Source organism: Rutilus rutilus, assembly GCF_951802725.1.
Source record: "Rutilus rutilus genome assembly, chromosome: 18".
Classification (NCBI taxonomy): Eukaryota; Metazoa; Chordata; class Actinopteri; order Cypriniformes; family Leuciscidae; genus Rutilus; species Rutilus rutilus.
Window position 1 is genome coordinate 7,182,986 of NC_140231.1, and position 25,856 is coordinate 7,208,841.

The window sequence follows — 25,856 nt, forward strand, 5'->3', positions numbered from 1 at the left end:
CAGAATGCATTTTACTTTCAGGGCAGGATGTAAAGTAGAAATATATTTCCTTTCTATGAGAAAACATCAACAATAAGAGTTAACCATTCATTTAAAGAATACAACAAATACAGGCAACTAGAAATGAAACAAAACAGTATAAATAGTGACTGAACTCTCAAATTAGGTATGAAGTGGTTGCCCTAGATATTTGCCAATTTGTATTTATTTTTATTTTTTGAGGATTTTCACTTTAGGTTAGTACTTAACTTGTGTGTGCTGTGTTTATGTGTTATAATTCGCTTTATCGGTAACGCTATCCTGGTGCAAAGAAAATCAGCACAGCAAAGTTACTGGCCTATACATTTTAACAAACTCTTGAGAATTTGCTTTGCCAGTCGTGCATTCTCATGGCATGAGACTTTAACTTGCTGTTTTGTTCAACAAGATGTAAGCAGGTCTAGTCTACTTTGAACTAATGGCTTAATAGGTGTGTCTATCTACTCTCAATTCTATGTGATATATATATAAAAAAAAAGCAAGAGAGGATGAAAATGTGCATATTCTTCGCATATTTTTTATGATGAATTCCATGAATCATTTTCTCCGTAATTCTCCTTTTCTAATATAGATAGTATTTGTCTATTTTGTCTATTTAATTTAAGATTTACAGTGTTTGGTTCGATCTCTGTGTACAAGAAGAAGCAAAAAGCTTCCTTTCCTTGTATGTGAGGGTGATATGAATCGCCAATTTTAGAATAGAAAAGAAATTATGAAAATAAACCTTTCTGAAAACGTAAGACATGCAAAACAAAACCGGTATCTTTTTGTGAGTTTTTCTCCTCTTCTTTTTTTTTTTTTTTTTCAGAGATAGGTTTTGTTTGCAGAAGTTATGCCGGTGCTGCAAAAGCTGTCCATGCCAGTAGCATTGAGGCTAGCTGTTATTACCAACTGCCCTGTTTTGTTCATGCATTAAGAAATATAAGTGAAAGATATCATATTTACAATACAATTCACATGTAATTACACATATACACAAGAGGCAAGAAAAATTCACATTAAAATCAGTTCAACAGTTTTTGTACTTCCTTTTCTCCTGCTTCATGGATGGATGTAGCAAAAGACAAAAACAATGTACTCGAGTAAAAGCTATTCGATGATTTGTTGAGTTATGTTAATGGAATGAAAATGTGGAAGTGAACATATGGGGTGATTTGTGTGAAGTGCGTAGATAATTATGTCCTCCATTGTCATCAGAACACATTAGCACCCCCCCCCCCCCCCCCTTTTTAAAAAAGAACAATAAACAATAACAGACAATATATTTGTCTAAAACTGAAGCAAAGTGCAAGGCAAAAGGAAAATGCGTCCCCTGTCCCCTAACCAGATATCAAATTATACTCAAGAAATCATTAGTATTAAGATGAGTCACATTCTCCAAAAAAGGCCAACAATCCCATCCGTGCTCAAGAGTATGCTACCTTTACACAATTCTGATCTAAAATCTCTTGGTTGTCCTAAATTTCCATTATATAACATCCATCTTAATAGATGGAGTCTTGTCGTTTTTGTGTGTCATAACAGTGTATCTATGTCTGAGCCACTATTCTTCAGAGAGTGTGTTACAAATATAGACATGAAGGGCCCATTTCTTTTCAAACACAGTTTTAAGGTGGCAAATAATGGCCAAATGCTATAAATTATGCATGCATCTTAAAATGGTCCCAACTGAACTCTGTTTTGCTCTTCACTCGCTAAAAGAGGTAATTAGCAGCAATTTCAGTCACAAATTTAAACCCATTCGACACATTCTTCGATAGACCAATTCATATCATACAAAACAAATACACAACAAAAGTTGTATGAATAAAAAATAACTACCCATGCAGATTCAGTCTGCATGTGATTTTGAAATTAAGTTTACAAAAACTAAATTATTTTCATAAGAAAAAATAAAGCAAGAAAAAAAAAGCAAATTCAACATGGACGGCCATGAATACTATCACCCTCTCTAACCTAGTGCTGCTACATTTATCTGAGTATTTTCACCAAATGACCCTTGTAAACTGGCAAATTGGTTTTTAACAAGTAATCTATCCTAGCACTATGATGAAACAGTAAACTTTCAAATAAAATCTAAAATGCTAGAATGATTTGTTGCATGCACCAACTACCTCAGATAGTGAAACATAAGTGAGAGTGTAGTTACCCAGCTAAGAATGTATTTTCAGAACAGCAACTTGTGCAATTATAAATATAAAACATTTTTTTTCCGATACAGCTGTTAGTGTTTTTATACAGCAGTAGGTTGCAGACTTAGCAAACTGGTCAAGCAGGCTAACTATAAATAAATTAGCAGTTAGGCTATGTCCAGTTTCTAGGAAAATGTTGTTCTGCTACTTGCCATTCTGATGTGAACTACTACACTAGCCATGTTTCCACTCACAAAACACAGAACCACATTTCTTGGATAAAACGCTAAAATAACTTGTGTGTATGGGAGAGACATTGAGATGCAATTACAAGAAATAAAGTTGCAATTATGGAAATTAGTCTTTGATTGCCCAGTTAGGCTACAAGAAGTAATATCATAATTTTGAGACATAGTTGCAATTATGATAAATAAAAAGAATAAAAAGATTTATATCTAGGCGTACATTTAAAAGTGAGAAATAAAGTTGCTATTATGAGAAATAAAGCCACAATTACCTTATTTTATTTTATTACACTGAGGTCTGACAAATGAAAAGACAATGTAATCCTAAACCAGGAAATATTTGGTTCTACACTTTGTGGTTCTGAGGTTAAGCAGTGGAAACATAGCTAAAGTACCTGGGTGAGACATTTGAGGGAACTAATTTGTCACTATATTAACCTTTAAGGTTCTAAAACTGATAACTGAATTGTACCCCAAATGTCCAATGATCAACTTATAATGATCTTTAACCATGTTTAAGGCTTGAATTGGGTTGAAAGAGAATCACTCTCTCATGAACTTTGTTGTAGTTGCATTGTATTGCTCATTAATATTTCATGAAAATGCTTAGTGATCTTGTTAAGGCAAATCTTGCAGGGCCAAATGCCCACAAACCAGAATCTTTCCAAAAAGCTGTTTTAGCCGTAAGCTCACTGTGAATAAACAGAGTGCTGGTGCTACAAGAACATGTTGATGATCAACACAATATCCACTTGAACAAAATTCAACATCCAGCATGTCTCAGTGGCACAGTATGGCTGCATTAGCATGTTGCTAATCCCCTCTCTATTGAAATATTCAACCCTTGCCTATCGTGATTGGTCAGGACGCATGGACCAATAGTGATTCAGGTTACCCATGTGGAACAATAAACTGATCATTAGTAAGAAAGACTGCATAGTGCCAGCAAGTCTACTAGAAATGTATGAAGCTATGTAGTAAATGGGCGCTAACTTATGTGCATTGTACTAACTACTTCTAAGAATTTCTAATTATTCTCATGAATAAAATACCTAACCATAGGTTATGATTATGATATACTGTATGCATTTTTTTGCTCTATTATTGGTCACTCAAAGGGAAAAATTAGAGCGCCTATTAACACCGATTGATAACTTAGAGCAGTAATATCTAATACAAAAATATAGCAACATCATTTAAATTGTACAGTTCTACCAGTTAATAGTGGTTGGTGCTCAAATGAAACAATGTACTGTATATCCCACCTTTTCCAATGTGTCAAAGGCAGCGCAAAAATCTTCCTTCTAACTGATCAGGTTCCCTTGAATACAATAAGAGAAATGTTGGCTAATGGTGGAGCTGGCATTTTCAACTTATCGCTAAACTTGTCTACAACACTGCACTAGTAACGGTGGATTTATATTGTAGCTTAAATGGTCTGGTCTACATTGTAAATTCATATCTAAACAGTATAGATTAAATGAGTATACTAAAGATACCAAATCAGTAACTAAATACTCTGCCTTTGAACCTTCATTTGGCAAAGCATTGCAGCATCTTGAATGCCAACTGAGAGTTGTAATTGGCCAAGGCACCCCCATAACACTCATGGTAACTAGAGTTACTCATGAAAAGCACTCTGACCTCCATCCTCTTTTAGTGCAGATTTGCGCTTAACTTAATTGCTACACTGTGCATGCATCTGTGCATGTCTTGCTTTGCACTTGAGAGTACTGGCTCCCTTGCACAGGTGTTATGGTCGTGCTCACAATAACAAATAATAACACAATAAGTGGGATTTCTCAAACATGCTTCTATGTAACATAGGACTTTGCAAGTACATTGAGGTACAGCCTCCTATTTCCCCTTATTCCATTGTTTCTCCATGGAATGAGTGATCTTTTGGTGATCTGGTGGTTGGTTCACACCTATAAGACTGTTGAGAGGTCTGGTGTGGGGATCGAGAGCCAAGGGACTTTGTTAAGCCCTGAGGTCTGAGGCCTGCTCAGAATACCCTCATCAACAAACTCAAGCAAGTCTAGGGCTCTCGCGCTCCCAAGGCACCACTGGACCCTCCTCGCTTTTAAATGTCCCCTTGCCCAGTTATTCAGCAGTTCAGTTCTCATCCACATCTTCAAGAACTGATCCAACATTGCTTTGAGAAGCATTTGTTGGGATGCTTCTACTCATCGATCTACTCTGAGACTAGAGACTACCAGAAATAAGATTTGAATGAATATGGATGGTAGATGGATTGACATATGAATCTGAGTTTGTGGTCACCTGGAGATAGAGAAAGATCAATGAAGCTGTTGTGAATCATAATGAGGCAAAGCCCAAAAGAACTGGTGGTGGGTGAATCAGAGGTAAATGGTAAAAAGAGAAATGGATTATAGGCCTTTTTGGTTGTCACTTCAGTTCATGGCTTTTATCGTACATGTCATTTTGCCCCGAAAAGACTCAGAAGCATTTTTTTTCCTGATTATGCTGATGTCATTCATCTTTGAGATTCAATCCCAAGATGCAAAACGTCAGAGCTGTGGGTGGGTCTGCAGTGCTTAAAGTGAAAGGTCAAAGATCAAGGGTCATCTGGCCCTCTTTCACTGATTGATGAACTGAGGACACATCCTTCAGGTTTCAGACAGGCACATTTTAGAGAAACTAAAAACATCAGAGTATATCATTCTTGGGATGGATCACTACAATGACTGAATATATACAATATCAGGTCACACTATGGTCAGAGTGGTTGACTTAAACATGAAACAGATAAAAACATGGTCACATCCCCTGTTGAATACACAATAATCTTGTCTTTTCTTTCCTTATTTTTTACATTTTTCACATAGTTGATGGACTAACTTCAAATCCAAGTTCTAAAGAAACGTCACAGCTCACTAAGGGTTTCCCTCCATTCCAAACAACACAAAGCTCTACAAGATGTTCATGAATACTGTATCAATAGAACAGATGAAATGCACTAGGAACAAGAGTAAAGAAAGAACACCAATACTACCTGACCATGGCAATAAGGCTACTGAATGAATGAATGTACTCTCTCTTTTTTTTCATTTTCTTAAATTCTTGATGAATGAAGCATACTAGTGGCTTATTATCTATTAATGAACTACTTCTAGAACATGTTTAGGTGTCGCCCTCCAAAAATATGATTATAGCCCAAAAATGAAAGAAAAGATGATCTGCAAAAAAGAGAAGAGAGAAAATGAAATGTACTGACACTGGGCAGGATGCACTGGTTAAAACTCAAGATGGCCGTCCAGTGTAAACCATTGACCAGAGCTGAGGTCCGATAAAGAGAATGCTTGTCACTTGCAAAATCAAGGAATGACACATAATTGCAAAAGAGGTTGCTGTACAGTGTAGAAACGGACAATTCCGTGAGGATGGGGAAAGAAGTGGATCGGGTCCGGGGTCCTGCTTAGTTGACTCTCCCCGAAATGCTCAAGCCACTTCTGATTTCATGAGCTGCGGTTACGAGAGGCTGATTACAGTATCAATAAAAAGCCGATGAGACGTTCAGATGTGTCCTTTTTCTCTTGCGATCTTTTCTTTTAGGGAAAATATCATGCAGTCTTTAGTTCCGTACCCTCGAACAAGGGACTGATGCTTGTTATTTGTTTGTTTCAGAAGGAAAAGAAATTCAAATACTTGAAATGTTTCTCTTGTATTATTCTTAAACATTCAAGTCATTCTATATAATACGTTTTTTTTTTTTTTTACACCAGAAAAGTCCTTTAGATTTTACACACGCATGTGTATATAGAAATATAATATATAGAAATATGCATATACATATGTATCAACTTTATATGTGTACACATATTTTCCAATTGTATCAAAGCCAATTCAATGTGCTCTCAAAATATGGCCCATGTTTCCTAGGGGAACGCATATCAATTCACATAATACAACCAATAGATAAGGTTGAAGAATCCAAAAGTGATAGGAAAAATGACCCGGGACCACTTGTCAATGGTGCTAACATCCGTCAAGTTGGGGATTTTGAGCTTCAGCTTGGACGAGCGCCTCCTTAGCCGGCAGTTGGCACGACTGCGCATGGCGCTGCGGTCCAACGAGTGGTGGCTGAACCCGTCCCGCGAAGCCATGGGCTTGCGGAACTGCACTCCGGAGCTGTCAAAGGACATGACGGAGTTCCGTGAGTCACTGACGCTGCTGCCTACGTCGGATGGCATCACTTCATTGTTCATCTCCAAAGTGGTGAGAAGAATGTTTCCGTAAGCATCCACCTTGAAGCAATAAAAGACAGAGAGGGGTGGTCATGAGCAGCCACAGGAAGCGGATAGCCCTAAACTGTTTCAAATAGCATTTACTTCCATTCAACCTTTCATGCAGATGCAACGATGATGTGATGTGACAGTTGTAACAAACTTCAATTGGGAAGATTACAAGACGTCATTCAAAAGGCGATGGCTGACACACACACACACACACACACGCACACGCACACACACTAGTTAATGACAATATTTCATCAACTCCTCAATCTAAATTTCCACTGTTTCAGCTGATATGATTTCTAAATGCATGTACCCCGACTTTTCTTTGTTCCTCGAGATACAGATTTCTTCGCTGTGTATATGACCTGAGGGTGTTGCTTTGAAACGGCGCTGAAATGGAGTCCTTGCAATGTGAAAGAAAAAAAAATGAAGAGAACGTTAAAACGCCCATATAAACTCTGACAATCAACCAACAATTTTTCGAAGAATACAAAAGTGCATAAATATAAGGGTGAAAAAGAAAGAGCCTGCATAAAAGACACAGACACAAATGCCTAAATTCAGTAAAACTATTTTAGTAACTGAGCTTAGAACACAGTTGTTAAGTATGAAAATGGCTGACACATTTTGAGGAGGGAAAAATGAATCTAAGTCTATCTCTTGATACATCACGGTACTTCTATTGAAAGAGGAGCCTGTGGCAATAAAGCAGACTAGAATCTGATAACATAATGACAATGTAATTTGTAACTTTCCAAGCAAGAGGAACCTCTCTTAATAATGAAATGCAATCAAATGAAATACGTCACTGATCAAGTAAAGTGATGGTTAATGGGCTATTGAATGTTTGTTTTTAGCAGTGATGTGATTCATTCAGGCAATAGTTATTTTGATGAGTAAAGTTGTTCTGCTTACAAACTAAGTAAATCCGTATTGATTTAGACATGCATGAACATTGTCAATGCTTATTAAATTCAATTAAATTAGGTTTTAATTAGAACAAAAATGAACTGTGTAACCGTTAGAAATGGTTTACAAGAGATCCTGCATACCTGTTCCCTTAGACGCTTCTCCTCATAGCGGGGACGCTCGTTGTTGGCTTTGTTCAGCTTTTCGTTGATCTTTTTCTGCTGCTGGGGTCCCCGTCCAAAGAACACATAGTTTACAAAGGCATATTCGAGCAGGGCCAGGAAAACAAAGACGAAGCAGCCCATGAGGTAGACATCGATGGCTTTCACATAGGGGATCTTTGGGAGGGTCTCCCTCAAGTGGGTGTTGATGGTTGTCATAGTGAGCACCGTAGTTACACCTGCAAGGAAGCATGTTAGTCATTTGAATAAACAGTGTCACGTTTTGCGTCAGGGCTTCAATGTACCATGGACATCATGCCCCTACTTTTTTTGGTCACACTTTAGATTAGGGTCCAATTCTTCCTATTAACTAACTATTAACTACGACTATTCCTAATAACTGCTTACTAACAGTTAATAAGGTAATTGTTAAGTTAAGGTATTGGGTAGCATTAAGGAATGTAGAATATGGTCATGCAGAATAAGGCATTAATATATGCTTTATAAGTACTAATAAATAGCCATCCTAGTACTATGCATGCTAATAAGCAACTAGTTAATAGTGAGAATTGGACCCTAAAGTGTTAACCTTTTTTTCTTTTTGGAAAAAAAGCCATGCCCGAATTATTACTATTTTTATTTACATAATTACATAATTATGAGACATGGCAGTATACTGTTATGGTTTCTTTTAGAACGCAAAGTGACTACATTTTAATCGTGACATAGCAAAACTTTTGTTTGTTTGTTTTTTAATAAGCCAACTAAAGACTTAACCTTTTTAGCCTTAGGAAAAAGAAATGGACGTAGTTTCACAAAATGTTATGTCCTAAATAGAATAGTCCAGTTCTCTATACTAAAATAAATAAATATATATATATATATATATATATATATATATATATATATATATATATATATATATATATATATATATATATATATATATATATATATCAAAAGGGTTCTATGCCAGCTACGCAAATGTCAGTGAGATGAATTGGACTGCAAACTGGCAGTTCTCTCATTTTAGAAATACTTGATCTGCAGACATATAAGATCAGTCTATCCATCTTGTTTTAATTTCAGTACCTGCATCAACCATATAATGATACTTAATGCATTTGTTTTGGAAAATGGAGTCAAAGTTGAACTTTGAACAAAGTGAACTTTGAGCAACACGCAAGCTTTAAGCTTTGCTCAAGTTTATCGCATTGGGGAACCCATATGAAAGGGTGTCTCCTTTAATCATGGTCGACAGGAAGTTGTATATAAGTATATTTGGAGTAAACGAAATTCAAAATGATTGATATTGTTTTATACAGACAAGAAAAATTCTATGGGATTCACATCCTGTAAAAACAGGGTGCTTTTTAAACAAAATCTGAAGGTTACCCAGGGCCACACGAGCAGCAGAGGCATCATAGTTAATCCAGAAGGAGACCCAGGACAAGATTGTGATCAGGATGGAGGGCATGTAAGTCTGCAGGATAAAATAGCCAATGTTTCTTTTGATGCGGAAACTCAACGACAGCCGAGGGTATGAACCTGGGGAGACACAAGTACATAGCAGAAGCCGAAAAAAGAGATGTCAACATGTAAGCGGGAACACAAAAGAGCAAGCACAGGAAAAATAGATCTACAATTTGCAATTGTCAAAGTCTGCACTTTGACAACAGATAGTCATTTTCCCATTTGTTCAGATGGAGCATTTAATTTCCCCAAAGCAATGGATTCCTTCCCAGGGACTAGTTCCATTCCAATTAAACATGGCAGAAAGTCGCAAACATGGCAGATTTTTCTGAAACCCCCTTCTCAGCAGCCAACGTCTACGTCCCTTTGAGAATTGTCACAAAACCTGCAGTGTCTTTTTTTTTTTTCATTTAGCCCTGTGATACAGGGAATTTGAGAAAAAAGGGGGGAAAACAATACGTAACTGAAGAGCTTGTCCTGTAAATGTGTAAAATCTGGTGAGCGGTTTAGGAAAACTGTTAGCAGCATGTTTCAAGACGCCTTTCCAAGATTAGCCTGTTTGTGCCCGTTTAAAAACTATGCAGCTAAATGTAATGTGTGGTATGATTTATTGACTTATTCAGTGTACTGATTATTCAAATTGTTACAATGGCTATTTTTTGATGTGAAATAAATATGTGTTATCTCCCTGCATTTGGGCCTAAATTAGATTAGATTAGATTAGATTCAACTTTATTGTCATTACACAAGTACAGGTACAAGGCAACGAAATGCAGTTTAGGTCTAACCAGAAGTGCAATAGAAACAAATAAATGAAACATTTTCAGATAAAGATGCAATGGAACAAATTCCTTTGGAAGTCTTTCAGGTGCAACTGTATCAAAGAGAAAGGGAAATAACTTCAGGCTGTAACTTAAATAGCATTTGAATATGAGTAGCACCCGACGCCAATCACAGCTTGCAAAAAACTGATGAATCAACAATAGCACTTTTTTTTCACACTTGTTTGGACACCTCACCATGGATTTCTCCATGAAATAAACAAGAGCACACAAGGGCAAATGCACATAAAATGATAGATGCATTTTTTTTATTAATTAAAGCTGTGCAATGCATTGCGATATCCTTAAATCTTTTGTATAACTTATTCACAGCATTTTTGCCCAGGCCATAAATTTAGTGCTGGTATTAACCCAATGTGGAGTGCAACATTAAAGTAGCAAAAACTCAACTACATTTTAGCTGTGTAAGAGCAGTTCAATACTATGTTTTCAATACTACTGTATTTTACAACAATTAGTTTTGTAAAGGTGCGGTCACAAAATGTCACAGGCAAAAAAGATCCAATGTTTATTGTTAATAGCAGAGAGATGTATAAATAACATCTCACACATATGTTGAATTTGAGCAAAATCCTTCTCAAAACTCCCCATTGCACAGATTCCTTTTGGAATGACTGATTTCGTTCATGAAATTTTGCCATGCAGCGGTAAATGTGACCGTTCCTTAACCCAGTAAAATGATACGTCACTTTGTGTCAACTCCTTGATTTACATGAACTGTCAGAATGCAACGATTCATTAAAATTAATCACACATTAAAAGCCAAAAATGCAATTAAACATTGTTCATTACTGTTTTTGACTTACATAGAAATAGAGCTATAGAACTATAGTGTCACAAAATGGTTGCGTACACGCACAAAGACGAAGGAGATTACTTAAAGAATACTTAATGTCTTTAATGACAAAACTCTGGAGATCAAACAGGAAACTACCACAAAAACAACTTAATATTGACGAGAACGAAAAGAGAATGAGGGAGAACACAGGGTTTAAATACATAGAGCAAACAAAGGGAACTAATGAGATAATTGTTGAAGCGACAGGTGAAAATAATGACTAATTAACCAGACAGCTAAACTAGGTCACAGGGAACACAAGACACAGCATAAATGTTACAAATAGTTTGAGCAGATTTTATTACTTTTATTTATTGTAAATGTAATGATCTCCCTGCAATTCAGATCCACATTTTTGAATTGTTGAAAATACATTGTATCATCTAATATGGTCTTTCCATACAGAGATTCTGAAAAAGTTCCAGTAATTGTTCTGGAATTGCATGATTTTGTTCAAACAGCCAGATCTTCTCTTGTTCTGTGCTTCCACACACATTCCAAACAGTCCCATAAAGACAAATAACATCTAATGTAATTGCCAAGAAAACCCTACTTATTAATTGTTTTCTGTCCTTTTGTAAATAATTCCATCACCTACAGTACAGCCATTTTTTTCTGTTCTGAACTCATGTTCTTTTTTGCATCTTTGTCTGTATACAGTCTTTATCCTCCTCCTTCCCCCAGGCAAACAGTCACATGCTAAATAATGTGACATCACAATTTTTGTTCACAGATAACGCTTTCTGAGATCATTGAACCCCCAGTGAATCATTCATCCATTCATTTTCTAAACTGCTGATCCAATGTGGCTAAAGCATAATATCATTCAGGTATAAATGTATTTTTAATTGATTAAATTGTTTAATTAAGGTTTATATGCTAGTTTCCATGACAGAGTTCAAGATAAATCTTTCCATTGCTACTGGAGCTGCCAGTTTTTCTAAGTTTCATATGATTATTAAACAGCAATAAGCTGCAGCCCTTTTGGCACACCCAGTGTCCGAATTCACTCACTCGTTTTCATTCACTTCAAGTGGACTATATTAGTGGACTAATATAGGGAAGAGTGAATGAGGGTACTGTATAGGGGGCCATTTCGAACACAGCTACATTTTTCCAGCGTACAATCTCCAAGCTGTGTTCACATAGGAGGCTCTCAGGAGAAAAAAGAAATCTCAGTGTGAACATCAGCTGAGCTAGAGAAACCCCAACTTCTAACACAGATCATTAACCTTATTGTTCATTATTTGAAATATAGCATGACGGTCACCATGCCTTTTGCCAAGACAGACATGTTCCTGGATCAACATATTTTGTTGATCCTGGAACAACATTCCTGTTAGAAAATGTTATCTTAGCCCTATCCCTATCCCTAAACCAAACCCTACACTGTTAAAAAAATCTGTATAAATTACAGTATTATTGGCAGCTACTTGCCAGTAACTTACTATAGATTTAAATTGATATTATTTACTGGCAACAGTTTGTTCAAAGTTAAATGAACATTAAACATTAACAAGTCTTTATCTTTACAGAATAAAACTAAAATAACAGCATCATGCAAAGCATTCTGGGAACCAAAATCTGAAGGAAAAAAACAGAAAAAGGTTGATGAAGATTTCTGGTTCCCAGAATGCTTTGCATTAGGTTGTTATTTTATAGTTTTATTCTGTAAAGACAAAGACTTGTTAATGTTTAATGTTCATTTAACTTTGAGCAAACTGTTGCCAGTAAATAACATCGATTTAAATCTACAGTAAGTTACTGGCAAACAGCTGCAAAACTACAGCAAATTTTTTACAGTGTACCCATAAGTTATCTCTAAAATCAAAGGGAAATGATAGGTGAATAACACTGATTGATTGATTGATTGATTGATTGATTGGAACGTTGTTCCAGGATCAACAAATATGTTGTACATGGTGAAATCTGTTTACCATAGCATGACACTAGCAATTGGATAAATTCCTAGCTAATAGACAGACTGATCAAATGTATACCTTGATTGCAATGTAAGTTGCTTTGAAAGTGTCATGAAGTATTTGGGCTGTTTTGCACATAAGTGAATCATCCATACCTGTGGTAAACCTCACTTCCCTGGACACAAGACGTAGCTCCACAATGGAGAACTGAGGCAATTCCAGTTTATCCACACCAGTTACAGCATTGTCCCCTCCTTGCCAGAAGAACACGATGTCATCTGTGGTGTACCCATCTGTAGAGATGGTAGACAGTGTAATGAATGTTTACATAGTATATAATTTATAGATACAACCATTGCACTGGACAACAGCAATTTTACATCTAGCAAGCATGCCGATTTGTGAAGTGATACTGCACAACCTACCAGAAGGTGCTGAACAAATTAGTTAATTTGCTTGATCAATGGAGACAAAAATGTGATTTGTGTTTTAGTGATGTGTAAATTGGTCTGCGTTATGTGTCGATATCAGCACTTTTAATTGCAAAAGTAAATGGTTCTGCTGTTCGTTATCTAGTGGGTCGCTGCGCTCAGTTTCATCACACATTTGTGTTTGATGAGTGTCTAGTGTGCTTCCTTTTTCCTCTTTGACAAGCTGTCACATTATTATGTTTCCATCCACCTATTTTTATGCACATTTTGGGATACCATTATTGTGTTTCGTTTGCATGCTCTGAGGTGCAAGTAATTTATTATATACTGTAGCAAATTACATTTAGTAATATTCAGCACTAGTTCATCAGGAAGTGATGATGTTGTTCATTTCGTATGCGTGTATGGAAACAGTGCTTTATTCGTGAGTGTTTTATGCAATTTTCAGTTTTGCGCATAACTTAAACTTTGCGCATAAATCGCAACTTTGGATAGAAAACATAGCTAATGAGGAGAGATTACTGCAAGAAATAGTTTGTCGTAAAATAGTGAACTTCAACATTTCACTTGCTGCCACTTCTGGGAGCAAGATGGTGCCAGTGTGTTCATCGGCAGGCCGTCACTCTATGTGTGTGCAGTGTGTCCTGCTGTTTCTGTTCGTAACTGTGTTGTTTATGTGCCTGTCAGCACATAATGCTACATCTTTAATTACATATGATCTCCAATTTCTTCTTGACATTCATTCTTTGGCTGTGGATTACTGCCGTAAGGGTTATGATGAACGAGAACGCGGATCTTCTTATCCTCCGTTCCTAGCCCGACTTCCATTGGACATTTGTCGAGTCCCAGGCTGTTCTTTGCACGGAAGGAAATGGGCGAGAAGACGCGGGAAGCGTGGCGGCATTATGGTGCGGTTAAGGAGAGTTTGTCCCAATCTTGTTGAACCATTGGAATCTCTCTCTGCTACCTCTCTCTCCTACGTCTCTAACGATGGATTACTTTTTTATTTTAATACCTCTGAGTTAAGACCTTCATGCCTTGTACCTCTCTGGCCACAGCATTTGGATATGGTGTACAGATTGTTACCGGATCTAGCTTTTTTAAGATCAAACCCCCGAGCTGGGGTAAACTTCAGCAACCTCAGAACTCTAGATCGCGCTCCTTCACAGATGTTGAGCAGTGGCGCAGCAGCATCACTGACTCAATCTACGGAACCAACGACTGTAAAGATGGCTCAGTTGAATGTAAGGTCAATTTCAGACTTATTTTCAACACTTGATATGGATTTTATGTTTATAACTTAAACTTGTCTAAATTGTGATGAACTTGGCCCTCTTTGCTGAAGCGGCACCTGATTACTGTAATTTTGTTCATTCTCCTTGGACTTCGGGTCGTGGTGGGTGCTACAATTTTTAAGAACAGGTTTAAATGTTGTTTATTATCAGTGGACAATTTAGCAGTTTTGAAGTTCAAGTACTTAAGTCCAGAGAATGCCCTTCTCTGTGCCTTGATTTATCGACCTCCCTATTATAATAAGATGTTTCTGCAGGAATTTTCTGAGTTTTTATCTTCTCTGGTACCTTATTATGACAAACTATTAATTCTAGGTGATTTTAATATACATGTGTGCTGTCCCTCTCATCCTTTGGTTAATTAATTTATTCAAATTATTGACTCTTTTAATCTCACTTTGTCTGTCACAGAGTCTACGCATAAACAAGGCCATACTCTTGATTTGGTCATTTCAGTAGGTCTTACTGTCAGTAATATAGAGATAGATGAAATCTGTCTATCAGATCATAAGCCAGTATTGTTTAACACTGTACTCAGTACTTCAAAGGTTAATGTCAAGTCCCGTGGTCGTCCAATCCGGTCTGTTAATTCTGTTACATCTAAACAGTTTGAAGATGCTTTTGTTAGGGATGTTTGCCCTACTGTGTCTTCCTTTTCAGAGATGTCTGTTGATGATCAACTTTATTATTTTAACACTCTGTGTGGCAATGTTTTGGACTCAGTTGCTCCATTTAAAATTAAGAAACCTAAATTAAGGACGCAACCTTGGCTTAACAAGGATACTCGTGCCTCCAGACAGGAGGGAAGGAAAGCTGAAAGAAAGTGGAAGAAAGATAAGCTCCAAGTATCCTATGAAATCATGAAAGATTGCATGGTGAGCTACCAGCACTCTGTAAAGGCTGCTAGAGAAAAATATTTGTCTAACTTGATAGCAAAGCATGCTCACAGGCCAAAGACTCTGTTTAGTACAATATATAATACCAATTTGCTCTTATTTCCTGATGCTACACCTGCAATCTGTGATACATTTTTTTAAAAAAATTTGTTGATAAAATTCATACTATTATTTCTTGTATCCCCACGTTTGATTTGAACTCATCTGTTAATGACTCATGTTCGGCCTGCTAAACTGATGAAACTGTTCAACCGCTAATATGTACTATAATGTGGCAGCTCAGTATCATATAGTGAAAAGTAAAAAAAAAAAAAAAAAAGTAATTTTTTTGTACAAACATTCTTCAATTATTTAAGATTAATTTTACAGAGAATTTACACCGGCATTTCTTCTGCTAAGTACAACATTTAGGCATTGGATGGGGGAAAAAATGTTTTCTGAACAGTATTTTTGTATTAAACGAGACAATTTACATAAGAAAGGTTTTATGTTTAAACAATTAAAGCAACAATTTACATAAGAATGGTTTTACAAACAATTTATGCATTGACAAACACTTTCTATATTGATTGTGTCAATTTATATAGGAATGGTATTATGAATGTTTACAAAAATGTTTCATGAATGAGGCCCACAGTGTGGTTAGTGACACCAAAGGAATTCAGTTATTGGAAGAGCAAACGTTAATGTTCCAAAAGTACAGAAGTGTTTATACAAGCAAATCTAAAAAAAATGCTCACGCCTCAGCAGGTAGCAACTGACGCATTGATCTGCTCAAGTGATAAACAGTAAGCATGAAACAATGTACATGGCGTAATCACCGTAGCTCCACTGATGTACCCGTGATGGACAGGGCACAACATCCTGGTACGACTGACTGATCGATAGTGCAGGGCACCTCATTGATAAACCAGCAAACACTTTCAATCTTACCTACTTCTGTCAATTGTGCCATGAGCCCTCAGTGTCAAACCCCTCCAAGAGCATTTATCACTACTGACACCTAAAGACAGAGTGGGCAGGACGGCAGATATGGATGATTGCTCTAAATGGCCTTAATGATTATGTTTGCTTACATTAGGTATCTGTGGAGTGTGACAGAGATAAGAAGCAAAAGTGAAATTGATGAGCTGGAGTTCACGATTTTTCTTCAAGGTGATGTGGTCAGAATGTGAGTAAGAGTTGGCATTTGTGCAGTGTAGGGGAACTTGTTACTTTTGAAGATTGGATTATTATACTAGTATTATGCATTGGTGCAAATTTGTTATTTTAACCTGTTAATCAATAGCTACAATAGGTATAGCTACAAATATAAGATAATGTGCTTGCAAATGTTTGCTAATGAACTTATTGACTTTTCTTTATATCTACAAATGATACACTAATTAACAGCTTGTTTATTAATGTGGATTTGAATGATTACAAAGTAAGCAATAATTGACGGAGGACTGTTGAATTATTAGAACAATAATGCACACCTGATGTGGTAATGCGGCCACAACACGAAGCGGAGCATTATGTGAAGCATTATTTTTGTAATAATTCAATGAAGCATTATTTTTGTAATAATTCAACGGCCAGGAGTCAATTATTCCTCGTATACTAAGGTTACCACACCTCAAAACATTGTTCAGATGATGCATTTCAAGAAATTTGTCAGGTTTTTGTCCCTGAAACGCTCTTTTGTGTAGAACTAATTTCTTACACATCTAATCCCAAGCCTCCATTGCTAATTCCAAAACGTCGTTTTAGAGCTAGTAACAGAGGCTTGAGCCACTGATAGCAGACTGACACAGTTATTAATGCAGTTATTAGAGAGAGAGAGAGTTAGTTATCAAGCGTGAATGAATTATCTGAGTCTGTGTGTCTCTCAACAGTGTTCGGCTCCAGCGTTTCTTTTAATAATAGTATAAACTATAAACTGTAGTGAAACTGTACGTGTATCTGCTCCAAGAACAGTGCCATTATTACATTGCTAGTGAGAAATGTCATTTAGCTTTTAAGTTGTTAAACTATTTTACTGCTAAAATCGTCAGAGCAGCGCTGATAACACATTTCTGTGCTAGTGTGTGTCCGTACTGTATGTATGTGCGTTTGAGTGGGAGAGAGAGCGGGAGAAAGAGAGTAGGTGCCTTTCTATAATAAATAATAAATACATAATAAAACAAAATTTAGAGGCAAAAAAACATGGAAATAATTTTTTTATCCTATTGTATACTATATATATTTGCTTGGTCAGTATCGTTGTGGGTTTTGATTCTTTTGCTGAAATTATTGAAATTATTTGGCGAAGTGATATGGAACTGTAATGCAGTCTAGACCTACATGGAACTACTTTACCTGTGCGTTTCCTTAAAAAAAAAATATTTGGACACCTTAGAACAATTGATCAGATTCAAGCATTCAACTGCCCCATAGTAGAAATGTCATTACATGCATACATGCATGATCATATTTGAATTGAGGTTAAGTAGGTAAGTATCATTACTGTTGTTATGATTATTCATGAGATGACACAACACATTATAAGGTTGTTTATAAGGAATTATGCATGCATTATAATGCACTAAGAATACCCTTATGATACATTATAAATGCAGGCTTCATCTGGGGATATAATGCATTGTCCTCTTAAAAGTTATAACCACAAACAGGTAGTATTATAATGTATTGTAACTGCTGTTATGATTATTTATCAGATGGTACAACATATTATAAGGTTGTTTGTAAACATTTGAAAGCATTTTAACTTAAAAGAACCATTGATTTTGTTTTGTTTTAAATCAAGATCATCAGTTAACATTTAAAAGCACATTATCTTATATTGTAGCTATTTGAATATATAATAACTAATGATCTGTTAAACATTATATAATGTTTGTTAATGCTTTATTAATGAAAGCTATTACAAAGTGTTACCAGTCTTGGCACTACACGCATAATTGTAGTCTCATTTGAAAGAAGGCACTTGGAAGTTTGTTGTCCTCCAGTCAGAATTACATACTGTCATAACAAAATTGCGAAGGTATATTAAGGTAGAAAGCTTTGTAAAGTTATTTGAAATTTATTTCCATTAAATATGTTATGACAAAAAAAGGAAATTGACCGTGGTTCTGTTTAGAAACGCAATGGAGCTAAAGACACGTCTTACCATGTTGTATTTATATCTTAGGATATCTCTAAAACTCTGAGTTTTATTTAATATTTTTGTGATTTTATTAAGAGGAGACTCTAAAACATTAGTTCAGCAAAAAAAAAAAAAATGATTTGTCATAATATTCTGGTACCTGATTTGCTTGTTTGGTATATTATATCCTCTAAACCATGCCAGTGCTTTTAACATATGCAAAGACAAGTGTGTAGAACACAACAAATTATCTTCTCTACAGGTGCAGTATGCTATATTAGTATTGCATTACGAACAAAGCATAATGTGTGTGTGTGTGTGTGTGTGTGTGTGTGTGTGTGTGTGTGTGTGTGTGTGTGTGTGTGTGTGTGTGTGTGTTCACATTTCCTTTCACTTACAGCTCTCAATCTCCAGGGTGCAGTTCTGTTCGTCGAGGGGGTACCGTCTCAGGTCCATCATGCAGGCTGCTGTAGTGGTTATTCTGGAAAAAGAACAGCAAGAAAACAGGGAAAGGAGAATAGAAAAAAAGAGTGGAGAAAGAATGAGAGACACCGTTATCTTGGTAACCTTTAGGAAATCATAGCTTAGCCTTGACTGTGCCATGTGAATATCTGAGTCATGAGTAATGTTTGCCATCTATTCTCTTATTCTAAGAGAAAAGAAAAAAGGGGGGAAATGCAATCATTATAGGCAAATGGTGTTTGAAGTCTCTTGTTTTAGTTATTTCCCCCACTTGGACTCAGATATATTGCTTGTTTTTAATATTCTTGTAATGTCCTGTAAAAATAATTTATAAAAAAAGAAAGACACATGCTGTATATCTTATTGTGAAATGTTAAAGTACCCTGTTGTCAATCATTTTATCTCTTAAAACTCACCTTTGATCACCAAAATGACATTTTTAAGCGCTTAGTCGATGAGTAAAAGTAATTTTAACAGAAGGCTAAACATTTATATTTTGTAAAATTCTTTGTAGAAGTCTCCCCCAACCACTCGCACACAAAAAGTCGATGGTTCTGCACAAATCGCCAAATCGCCATTGGAAAAAACATGCCTGTGGCGTCATTTCTGCAAAATAATATTACGTTGGTTCTTGCACATTTCGTGACAGTTTCAAAGTGAAATGTCTAGTGAGTGGAACTAAAAGTACGCTCAGTTTTAGTTGTAGCTATTACATTTGTTGAACTTATCGTGTAAGTTTGGAAATTAAATGTCCAGTTCAGTGGTGCTAAAAGGTTAATGCTCTATCACATCTGAAAATAACCACCTACACTAAACCCTGCCCTAAACCAAACCGATAGTGTTAACAAAAGCAAACATGAGATAAAACCCAATTTGCTGAGGCAACCATGCTATTTTAGCTTCAACAAGTCTTTAAGCTCTTTTACCATGGCTTGCATTTCAAAGAACTAGTAACGCTGCATTGAAGGTGCTATACTGTACCAGGTACAAAGAAATAAGTGTTTATTTAACAATAATCTCCTGTAATCATAACTTGTGTAAAAAGATGTTGTAGTTTTAATGCCTCTAGTGTTTACTTTATCTGGAAACTGCTGTGAATTGTATGTATTGCTACTTTTTTATTTTTGGTAGGGGCATGTATTTCCAATGAGCCTGGGTTGGTATTTTTGTTGTATTCAACTTTTGAGAATGTAGAAGTTTGAAAAGCTAACAGTTACTTATGACTCACATTTCTGTAAAAAAGCCTTACTGAAAGTTCTCCAAATAAACATAAAACAGTCAAATGAACTGAGATATATTTATTGGAAGTGTTCATGCATCATACTAAGTTGATTCAACAAATTCGTTACTTAAATGATGAAACCGTACGTTTTGTTGTTCAAACTAAATCGTTTTAGTTTTCACTGAAGTTCGCGGTTTTTGTTAGCGCGTGCGCAGTTTGAACCTGAACGCATGCGCAGTTTGAGACTTCAGCTACTCGGCGGTGAGGTCTGTAGGCGTTTCTCAATGTCAAGGAAGGATCCTTGGAAGCCAGAATTTCGAGGATGCTACGTCATCGACATCCGTCGAAGGACTGTTCCAATGTCGAGGATCCTCGGAATTTCCACCAAGGACTGAGTCCTTCGTTCGAAAAATATCCCATATACAGGAAAGGATGCATATGTATAGCCTTCGCGCTCTTCGCGCTCTCAAATCACCCACAATCCTATGCGCGCAGCTTTGCTATCTTGTTCAAAAAATTCTAAATGTTGGACGTTAACGGAGTCGGAGCGTTAACGGATCAATATGCTTTCAAATGTAAATATATTTACGTTACCAAACATTTGTTTTAAAAAATAATTACATCCATTATGTTATGGGTCAAATTGACCCGAACTGTTTAAACACACTTGACAGTCAAATAATCAATATGATTAAAAAGGAGTTTATTGATTTTAAAACGATTGTATTGCCTGAGTGAACAGAACTGCGTCCATAGCAACGCTCTGTTTTTCATTTTCACTGACGTGCACTTGCTAGCCTGTTCCATTTACGTGTTCTCCGAATGCTAAAGAGGAGCCTCGCCTAGCCTCTGAAGGAAGTGACTTGGAAGGACCAGTCCTGCCAAGGAAGTATCCTTGACATTGAGAAACACCTTCTGTCTGCAGCTGGTGAGAAGTTGGTAGCGGAGTGCTGCCTTCAATTCAGCGTTTCTGCACAATCACTGGTATGTATTAATCATTTTTATAATCGACTGTATGTTTTTTGTCATATATGATGTATTGTGCTCTTCCCAAACTGATGGCCTGATGTAATTCACCAGTGCTGCCGATTTCGCACACTTTTGGGTGTTTTTGCCAATGCTGATGTTAACTAGCTGTGTCCTGCCTATTCAATCCAGCATTTCTAAAGAGTCACTGGTATGTATTAATGACACACTGACGGGAAAATTGTTCTTTGTGTTATTTACTCTATCGCTTGTTTATACAAGGGGTTTGTTACTGCCGGCGCTCTCTAGAAGACTACATTACCCATCACTGCCTAGAACTACAGCAAACTACGACAACTCAAATAGCTCAAAATACACAGCACGTTTAGTTTTTTTTTTCCTCGTGGTGACTCTCCCTGCATTCCAAATGGCATAATGTTATGTATTTTAAAAATAATATATATTTTTTTAAATTATTTTAAATTAATTAATTAATGATTTAAGTAATAATTGATGTGCTATATTAGACATTTTTGAAGTAGAAATCCGTTTTGAAAGTTCAAAACACTGCTAATTGCAATAACTAGGTTAGCTGAAAGAAATATTGTTAAAAAAAGGTACAAACTAAGACTTGACTTGGCCTTTAGGGACTTGTGAACATGTCTGGTATTCATCATTTTTATAATCAATTGTATGTTTTTTCATATCAAATGAGATGTTTGCTCATTATGTATTTACACTAGTTGAGGAGTTCAGAGAGAGATGGCTTGCCATCTCCAGGTAAACCATTGAATAGCAACTGTCAATATTAATTATTATTTTAATTATTATTTCTAAAGATGTAGAACATTTTAGGAATACTTATAGTTGTAAAACTTTGTGGTGATTCTAATTTACTTTTTTTTTTTTTTTTTTACAGATCTCCATGGAGTTTTCGTGTATCTGTAACATCGACCATGAGAATCTACTTTGAATGAACACATATAGAGAGGAAAATAGTCAGTAAATAACTTTATAATATCAGTTATCAATATCTTAGTTATAAACTTAGTTATGACATCAGTCTGTTTTTCATTCAGTTGTCAATTGGGAAACAGTGCATGTTTTGTTGACAAATTTTATGACTTTTTTGATGCCACTGTATGTAAAAGAGCAATCTGTACATTCTTTAAAAAAATCTTTGTTGTGGACCAAGTCATATGGATCTGGAATTACATGAGGAAGAGTAAAAGATGACAGAATTATCATTTTTGGGTGTGCTGTACCTTTAACTCCCAAAGCAGTAGAGATCCCTATATTAAATTATTAAGAGTTAAGGTCATAGTGCATCTGCAGATTAAAAAAAAAAATAAAAATATATATATATATATATATATATATATATATATATATATTTTTTTTTTTTTTTTTAGGTGAGTGACATTACCTCACGTCAGAAAACAACAGATCTTGAGGGATTCCCACTTTTCCAGCATGAAAACTCAGGATGCGTCTGGTAAATTACCATTTTCATTTCTTGGTCATTTTTTTTAACTATTTATGTTTTACATGTATTCAGGTTATTTACACAACAACATCAATAATAATAATGTTGTTGTTATTATTTTTTAATATCAAGCGTAGCGTTAGTTCTGGCAGGTCACGTTAGTCAAGCTCGCATCAGCTGACTATGACGAATATGACGCCTATCACCGTATACATATAAGCTCCTTCAGTATTATCAGCAGCTATCGCATTTCTCAGGAGCTAATTACCCTCCTTCATCCCCTGCTCCTCCTCTTGCCCAGTCAGGATTTGGCATTCTGATTCCCCTTGAATCAGAATAAATTCTCGAAATATGTTGTACTTTTAAAATTTTTAATTAAATATATTTGCAAACTTTCATGTTGGTTCTGTTCTGTTTACCCCAAGGGGAGTTATTGCTGCTCTCCCTGCTCTTATCCATGCTAGGCTGCATGGATGCGCAGGGAGTTCTCGCCCAGAACGGAACCATACCGCCAATCCAAACTGTATGCTAATTGTCAAACGTATTTGACGGTAGTGGTCCTGACAGAATTACACTTCAATTAATACCCCTATCTCATGAATTATTCTCCCAGGATATTGATCCTTTAGATCACGACACCAAAGATGTAGAGATCGGAATCCTTACTGTGGCCGAAGATGCTGCTGTTACATCACTACCAACTCTGACCTATTACTACTGGAAGAGGCCATTGTTCTTGAGGACATTACAGATCTACCAGCAGCATACGCTTACTTGTTCGGACTCATGAATGCACTGAATATGGATTATCCAAAAGAACTGAAGTATACTTTCAAAGTAATTCAGAAGATTTTCATGGATCTTGGAGGTACCTTCTCTGCAAAAGTGCAGTCACTGAAGTTTAAATTTAGCTAAATGGACAAAGCCATTTTGCAAATGTCATGGGCAAAATTTGTGTGACATTCCTCCACTGGACACTGTTTCTTTTATAGTTAATGACTAAAAAATGACAAAAAAAACAATACTGTTCTGTCAATGTATTGATTAATGTTAAAGGAACACTCCACCGCTTTTTGAAATAGGGCTTATTCACCTTCTTTCCTACATTTAGATAGGTGGGCAAATGCATTTTTGATCAGTGCATGCATTGTTTTAGTTTGACAGGGTCGGCACTAGCTTAGCTTAGCTTAATGAATGGAATCCTTTGTTGCCAGCTAGCATGTCCTGAGTAAAAGTGATAAAAAAAATAATTAAAAAAACTAATTACTTCTTGTGGCCTGCGTATTCACAACAAGTACAAATAGCGATGCAGATTAACACTAGGCGATTTCCTAGGCAGATATTGACTTGGGACTATATTAGGGGGAAGCACAGGCGAAGCACTGCTACTTGGGCGCAGAGATATCACGCAACACATGAAATCCCACGACTTCCATCAACATACCGGCGTGAATAGTAGCTGGCTATTTTTCCTACAGTACATGAATGGCGATGAACATGGCTGATTTTGTGAGAGACGAAGAGGGTGACTTCTCAGACAGTCAAGATACAGAACCATACCTCTATGAAACAGAGTTTTCAGAAGATGAGCTGCATGCTTTGGAAATAGAATGACAGGAGGAGGAGGTTGCGATTGCTCAACAGCCTGAGGACGCGAGGATGAGAGCCAACACAAACTGGTGGTGTGAATGTGGGGGAATATGCCAATCTATGCCGACTGAAATAGAGTGTCTGTGCTGTGGCGAATGGGACAAGTTACTGCCATCGATGACCAGGCTCAACGCGTAAGATCAAGATGAGCATGCCCGCAGTTGTGTCACAGCTACCGAGGATTTCACGGCGTTGATCCATCCTGTAGTACTCGATTTTTTTTTCCGATGTGATAAAGTGAACTGGAAAAAATGCCCCACGCCAAATGGACCAAATGGACAGCTGTCCACAGAGTAAGTGATTATTTTAAACATGACGCATGTATAGATCGACCCATATTATACCTGTATTCACATTCACATATTATACCACATATTCACATTTCATGTGTTGCGTGATATCTCTGCGCCCAAGTTGCAGTGCTTCACCTGTGCTTCCTCCTTATATAGTCCCAAGTCAATATCTGCCTAGGAAATCGCCTAGTGTTAATCTGCATCGCTATTTGTACTCGTTGTGAATACGCAGGCCAAAAGAAGTAATTAGGTGTTTTTTGTTTTGTTTTTTTTAATCACTTTTACTTTTAGCTGCTAGCTGGCAACAAAGGATTCCATTCATTAAGCTAAGCTAAGCTAGCGCCGACCCTGTCAAACTAAAACAATGCATGCACTGAGACAAAAATGCATTTGCCCACCTATCTAAATGTTGGAAAGAAGGTGAATAAGCCCTATTTAAAAAAACGGTGGAGTGTTCCTTTAAGTATTAATTGGTTTCAACCTTAGCTTTAAAGGGATAGTTCATCCAAAAATGAAAATTCTGTCATCATTTACTCACCCTCATGTTGTTCGAAACATGAATGAGTTTATTTCTTCTGCTGAACACAAAAGATGATATTGTGAAGAATGTTACTACCAAAAATTTGACAGTAGCCATTGACTGCCGCAGTATTTTAAGGCTACTGTTTAGTTACCAGCATTCTTATGAGGCAACTTATGATTTTAACGTAATCTTTTGAGTTGCGTGGACTTCAGTCCCTGTTTGTGGAGTTCACTCAAAAAAGAGCTTGCGATAAGTTGTCTTATTTTTTTAAGTTGACCCAACTTTCTTTTTTTTCTTTTTTTTACAGTGTGGTAGTGTCTACATGTCTTCCAAAATCAATGCATTTGAAATGTGGTGCTGGGGGAAACCGTTGCGAATACCAGGGACAGCCAGGAAAACAAATAGTTATGTAACGCATAAAACCAGGGATGTCACTAGAAGCTGAAATAAGTAGACAACGACTGTGTTATTTTGTATATTTATATGCAAACTCGCTAGAGAAATTAGTAATGTTGGGGATGGTCAGTGGAACCAGAAGGAGGGGATGGCAAAGAACTCACTGGCTTAACACGATCAAAACAGACACCAATATGAAAATTAAACCATTGAAAGAAGCACTGCTCGACACGACAGCTTGGAGAATATTTGTCCATAAGGTTGCCAAAAGTCGGACATGACTGAATGGACA

At 36.5% G+C, this 25,856-nt stretch overlaps 1 protein-coding gene across 1 annotated transcript in view; it reads right to left on the bottom strand.

The window, feature by feature from the left end:
* Nucleotides 1–823: 823 nt before the first annotated feature.
* gabrb4 (gamma-aminobutyric acid type A receptor subunit beta4) overlaps nt 824–25,856 on the bottom strand; it is an 82,807-nt gene continuing 57,774 nt past the window's right edge. The window contains exons 5-10 of the mRNA XM_084386915.1: nt 18,965–19,047; nt 12,976–13,113; nt 9,141–9,293; nt 7,728–7,984; nt 6,989–7,078; nt 824–6,684 (exon numbers count right to left, since the gene is read on the bottom strand). Coding sequence (XP_084243041.1) covers nt 6,331–6,684; nt 6,989–7,078; nt 7,728–7,984; nt 9,141–9,293; nt 12,976–13,113; nt 18,965–19,047 — 1,075 coding nt within the window. The 3' untranslated portion in view covers nt 824–6,330. The remainder of the gene's footprint in view (nt 6,685–6,988; nt 7,079–7,727; nt 7,985–9,140; nt 9,294–12,975; nt 13,114–18,964; nt 19,048–25,856) is intronic.